The 6115-nt window shown below is 42.6% G+C and overlaps 1 protein-coding gene across 1 annotated transcript; it reads left to right on the top strand.

The window, feature by feature from the left end:
* Positions 1 to 2986: 2986 nt before the first annotated feature.
* On the top strand, positions 2987 to 4288 carry LOC122434700 (endogenous retrovirus group K member 10 Gag polyprotein-like). The gene is made up of 2 exons (XM_043458331.1): positions 2987 to 3034; positions 3116 to 4288. The coding sequence occupies exons 1-2, from the start codon at positions 2987 to 2989 to the stop codon at positions 4286 to 4288; spliced, it is 1221 nt and encodes a 406-aa protein (XP_043314266.1).
* Positions 4289 to 6115: the final 1827 nt, after the last annotated feature.

The following is a 6115-nucleotide window of genomic DNA, read 5'->3' as shown; positions in this document are numbered from 1 at the left end:
TTTCTCCCTCCTTCCTCCCTACCTGCCTTTCTTTCACAAACATTCAAAGTGCTGTGCTGTGATGTGCTTCATTGCCAGCCATGTTCATCTCTTTGTGACACCATGAATTCTAGCCCCCCAAGCTCCTCTGTCCATGGGGTTTCTCCAGGCAAGCATACTGGATCAGGCTGCCATTCCCCCCTCCAGGGGATCTTCCCAACCCAGGGATTGAATCCTGGTCTCCCATGTTGCAGGTGGGTATTTTTTTTTTTTTTTTTTTTACTATCTGAGCCATCAGGAAACCCTTAAAATATGCTTCATCTGACATTATGTTTTTCATATCTGTAAGATCAAATGCAGTCTATTTTAGGATTTAAACGTCTCTCCTTACTTTTAGAATAAACAAAACACAGTTATTCCAAGTATCTTAAAGTCTCTGTCTGCAGTTACTAAAATCTACACTGCTTCTGCTTGGATTTCAGGTCTCAAGGGAATTTTAGTATGCTTTTTCTAACCTTCATGAGCTTTAATATGTTCTTAACATGGTTCGGGTCTAGGTCCATACTCTTCTTGTGAATTGGCTGCTCATGTTTAAACATGCCTTCATAAATTTAAAGGCCATTGATATATCTTTCTTATAAAGTGTTGGCTCGTGCCTCTTGCCCATTTTTATATCAGGTGTTAAGATCTTCTCAAAACTCTAAGAGTCATCTTTTGGGTTTGCTTATGGCGTGCTTTTTCTACCTCTTAAAATATTCAGCAGTGTGATGGACACTGGGTGAGTAAGTACCAAGTGGACACCAGGATTTGAACACTTCACAGGAAACCGAGGAAGACCCATGAAGCCAACAAACTGTCCCCAGGGGTGCACCTCAGGCTGGTTGACCCTACGAGTCAATTGGAAAAATGAGGGCTGAGGTGGAGCACACAATTCATTCCCGATTCCTCCAAAGCCAACCAGCTCAATGAGAGACCATGGGAACTAGATGCACAGGACAGAATGACTCAGTGTTTCGTACAAGAAGCTGGAAGCTTGTGGCAGCTACACATGGAAATGAATTCCACTATGGTTTTTGCTGTGAGATAAGCTCCAAGGGAGCTTCCAGCAAGAAAACAAGATGAGAAGAGAGATTTGTGAGGGAACGTGTTGAGAAGACCTTTGCACACAAGGCTCACACAGCTCTGGGAAAGCTCCACCCCATGCTGGGAATACTAATCAGCCGCAGGTGGGCATTTCCTGCATGGGAGCCACAGCACAACCTGAAGTATGCATTTCTCTGCACCTTCCCCATCATCTTGTTCAAACCCAAGCTTGGGTAGTACTCCTAGTGAGGTAACCCTGAGTCCTACACTTGAAATGAGACAGCTCTGTGTGGAGCAAGGGCAAGTGTATTCATTGCATTCTCACAGCCTGAAGAAAAGGGTTTCCGACTGGAAAGTTCCTAAATACAATATATATGCCTTAGTATAGTGTATTGGTGTTTTTCTTTCTGACTTACTTTGCTCTGTATAATAGGCTCCAGTTTCATCCACCTCATTAGAATGGATTCACATGTGTTCTTCTTAATGGCTGAGCAATATTCCATTGTGTCTATGTACCACAGCTATCTTACCCATTTGTCTGCTGATGGACATCTAGGTTGCTTCCATGTCCTGGTTACTGTAAACAGTGCTGTGATGAACATTGGGGCACACGTGTCTTTTTCACTTCTGGGTGATTCAGGATTTGAATGAGGAGAAACCATGATGACTATTAGCCTGTAGTGGTAAACCCTGCACATGAGTTTGGTTGAAGAAGTGGGACCAAAGATGGAGATGGTTGTTTCAAACCGGCTGATTGTGCTCAGATGGACATGTGTGGTGCTGTCCTGCTGGGGAACATCTCTGGTTGCAAGGAGCCGGCCTGAATGTACAGGCCCCTTACGGTCCTAAGAGAGAACAAAGGTTCTCTCTTTGTCCTGCCACCCCTTCCTGTTAAAGTATAGACTGGCCTTTGTCTCCTGCATGGAAAAAACACACCGGTGACCTTTTGCCTGTTTTTCTGGTGCTGATAAACTCATCATGCTCGAAACTTGTTTTCCATTTAGATAATGTTCTATTGATGAAGCCTGTTTTCTATCTAATGTTCTATTAATCTTAATCATGTTGGGCGCTAGGATAATTACTGGTTTACTGAACTTAAGTGTGGGAATTTAAAACATATCTAGCTCTGCACGTATGCAAATCCCTCGATCTATTCTTAATAACTCCTGTTAGCGTATATATAGCCGTGGTATTCTTCAATAAAGTTGGCGGAGTCAGGCGCAAGCGGACTCCGTCCCTCTCAAACCCATCTTTCTCTTTCTGAGTCTTCTTTCTGAGTCTTATTTTTCCTAGGTAATGTGGTAATTGTGTTCTTGACCAGTTCGTTTGCAGGCAGGCTCCGGCATAGTAGCGCCCGAGCAGGGACGGGAACGAATTCCAGCGTACAGCCACCCAAAGAAATAAAGTTGTCCAGTGGGAGGTAGAAAGGTGTCTATGAGTTTAAAAAGTATCTACGAGTACAGGTATTGTGGATGATTGCGGTTGGAGAGGGTATAGTTGAGAGTAAAACTCATGGGGCAAAGTAATAGTAGAGAGTTCTTTGTTTCTCTGTTAAAAGCTACAGGAGTTTCAGTGTCTAAACGGAAAAACTTATAACACCCAAATGTTTGAGTACTCCTCAGAGGGTAGCGGAGCACATATATGATTCCCCAATAATCCCAGGTCCTAGAAAAAATAATGATGAGACTATTGTTCCGGAGCAAGATTCTGATTCAGAACTTTCCCCTGAAGCCCGGGACGACTTAGATGAGCAGGTTTTGAGTATAATTAAGAAAATTGGGATGCCTTTATAGTAACTAAACACAAAAATAAAGATGAAGACTCCCCTTTTTCTGAACTTAGAGATATGTTAACATCCATATGTCAGAGAATAGAACAACTCAACTTATTACCTTTGGATACAGCAAAACCGTTGCATTCTAAAATGCCATCTGTTGTAGCAGGTTTAGATCCTGACCCGCTTCCGCCGCCCGTCCTGCTCCTTCCCCCTCTGCTCGCAGAAGCGCCTTTGATTCCAACAGAGCCTGTATACGTCTCATCTAGCCTAAAAAAGCCAGTCCTTTCACCACTTCAAATGGCTATGAAGGCAGCCCAAGATCAGTGTGAAAATCTTGAGGGATATTCTATGATCTTCCCTGTTTTTGAAGATGCCAGTCGTCGCAGGTATCATGAGCCTCTGCCTTTTAAACAGCTGAAGGAGCTGAAAAAGGCTTGTGCCCAATACGGACCTACTGTGCCGTTTACTTTAGCTATAATTGACAGTCTATCATCTCAATGTTTGCCCCCAAATGACTGGAAGGCTGTTGCACGGGCCTGTCTCTCAGGAGGTGAATATCTTTTGTGGCGCTCGGAATATGGCGAGATCTGCAGCAGCATTGAAACTCGTAATCACCGTAATGGGCTGCAGGTTAGCTTTGACATGTTAATGGGGGAAGGAGCATTTAGAGATCTTAATCAGCAGTTAAACTATCCTGAACAAGCCTACCCACAGATTAATGAAGTGGCACTAAAAGCGTGGAAAAAACTCCCTGCTTCAAATAGAAAGACTGAAGATTTATCAAAAATTAGGCAAGGACCTGACGAACCTTATCAGGATTTCATCACTCAGTTACTTGATGCTGTGTATAAAATTATTGGAGATGAAGAAGCTGGCATTATTGTAATTAAACAGATGTCATATGAAAACGCAAATGCTGCTTTTCAGGCTGCTTTGAGACCTTATAGAAGAAAGGGGGGGTTAACAGATTATATAAGAATTTGCACTGACATTGGCCCTTCCTATCTTCAGGGATTGTCTATGGCTGCTTCTATCCAGGGAAAAACTATCAAGAAAATTTTATATCAACAGATTAAGAACAACGGTGGTGTGAAAAAGGGAGGGCCTCCCTGTAGTTGCTTTTCATGTGGACAACTGGGACATCGTATGGCCCAATGTCCTAAGAAAAATAATTTAGATAGTACAAAGAATCCTGATGTATGTCCCAGATGCAAAAAAGGAAGACATTGGGCCAGGGACTGTAGATCAAAAATGAATATAGAAGGCCAACCTCTTCCTCCACAGTCGGGAAACTGGGTGAGGGGCCAGCCCCAGGCCCCAGAACAATGTTATGGGGCACTTCAGACCGAGCCTCAGTCAAATGTAATCGACCCAGCATTAAAAGCCTTTTCCGAGCCACCCCAGGCAGCGCAGGATTGGACTTGTGTGCCACCACCCACACAGTATTAACACCTGATATGGGAATGCAATCCATTCCAACTGGAGTTTTTGGGCCGTTACCAAAAGGAACTGTAGGACTAATTATTGGTAGAAGTAGTTGGACTATGAAAGGGTCGTCAGTGTCCCCAGGGGTGATTGATGCAGACCACATGGGAGAACTTAAAATTATGGCCCATGCACCTTCAAATATAATTAGCATTCCCACCAATCAACGAATAGCACAACTGGTTTTGCTACCTCTTCATTTAGAGGGGAAAACTGCTTCTAAACGAGAATGAAAGACTGATGGTTTTGGCTTTTCTGACGTATATTGGGTGCAGTCCATTTCTGCTGACCGTCTCAAACTAGATCTTTTTATTGAAAATAATACATTTACAGGGATCTTAGATACTGGTGCGGATGTGTCAGTTATAGCTAAAGAGCATTGGCCCAAACAGGAGGCCTTTTCCATGTTACAGGGAATAGGACAATCTCAAAATCCACAGCAGAGCAGCAGTATGCTACATTGGAGAGACTCTGAAGGACATGAGGGAGATTTTCAACCTTTCATTCTCCCTCATCTCCCGGTTAATTTATGGGGAAGAGATGTAATGCAACAAATGGGGGTTTATATTTTTGCTCCAAATCAGATTATTTCTGAGATGATGATGAATCAAGGGTTACTTCCCCAGCAGGGGCTAGGAAGAAATAATCAAGGTATTACCCAACCAGTTATGCCTATTTCTAAACCTTCTAGATCTGGATTAGGTTGTTTTTAATGGGGATTACTGATTCTCCTGTAACCCATGCAGACCCAATCAGCTGGAAATCTGATGAACCTGTATGGGTTAATCAGTGGCCCCTGACTAAAGAGAAAATTTCTGCAGCTGAGCAATTGATACAGGAGCAGTTGCAATTAGGACATATTGAGCCATCTAACTCCCCTTGGAATTCCCCCATATTTGTTATTAAAAAGAAGTCCGGCAGGTGGAGGTTGTTACAAGACCTGCACAAAGTTAATAAAACTATGGTGGTTATGGGACCACTACAGCCCGGCTTGCCCTCACCTGCTGGGATACCACGTGTAACCTATAAAATAATTATAGATTTAAAAGATTGTTTTTACATGATAATTCTACATCCTAACGATTGTCATCACTTTGCTTTTAGTATTCCCTCTACAAATTTTAAACAGCCTGCACGAAGATATCATTGGAAAGTCCTTCCAAAGGGCATGGCTAACAGCCCTACACTTTGTCAAAACTTTGTTGATCAGGCAATTGACCCCGTTTGAAAGACTTATCCTGAAGTTTATTTGGTTCATTATATGGACAACATTTTACTTGCTCATTGTATAGAGGGTATTCTTTTGCAAGCGTATGACCTACTATTGCTTCAATTAACTAGATTTGGATTGCAAATTGCTTCTGAAAAAATACAATGATCCCTGCCGTTTTCTTATTTGGGGTTTAGGTTAGAGGGAGAAGCGTTTCAAATGCAGAAACTTCAGATTCGAAAAGACAATCTGAAGACTTTAAATGACTTTCAGAAATTATTAGGGGACATAAATTGGATCCGTCCCTATCTAAAATTGACTACTGGAGAGTTGAAGCCTTTGTTTGATATTTTAAAAGGATCCACTGACCCTTCTTCCCCTAGAACACTAAACAATGAGGGGCGAGCTGCTCTGGCCTTAGTAGAACAGGCCCTCTCTCAGCATTCTGCTACCTACTATGACTTTTCTCGATCGTGGGGATTATATATGCTTCCCTCGAAACATACTCTGACGGCAGTGTTATATCAAGATGCCCCTTTATATTGGATCCATTTACCTGTATCACCTTCAAAAGTTCTTAC

This window comes from Cervus canadensis, chromosome X, assembly GCF_019320065.1.
Source record: "Cervus canadensis isolate Bull #8, Minnesota chromosome X, ASM1932006v1, whole genome shotgun sequence".
Taxonomy (NCBI): Eukaryota; Metazoa; Chordata; class Mammalia; order Artiodactyla; family Cervidae; genus Cervus; species Cervus canadensis.
Note: the sequence above shows the minus strand (reverse complement) of the source record. Positions and strands in the feature narration are given on the sequence as shown.

Excerpts from the sequence above, each read along its gene's own strand:
- LOC122434700 (XM_043458331.1), top strand. The coding sequence starts at position 2,987 with ATGCCATCTGTTGTAGCAGGTTTAGATCCTGACCCGCTTCCGCCGCCC. Across the intron at positions 3,035-3,115 it reads CTGACCCGCTTCCGCCGCCC|CCAGTCCTTTCACCACTTCA; the intron begins GTCCTGCTCCTT and ends AGCCTAAAAAAG.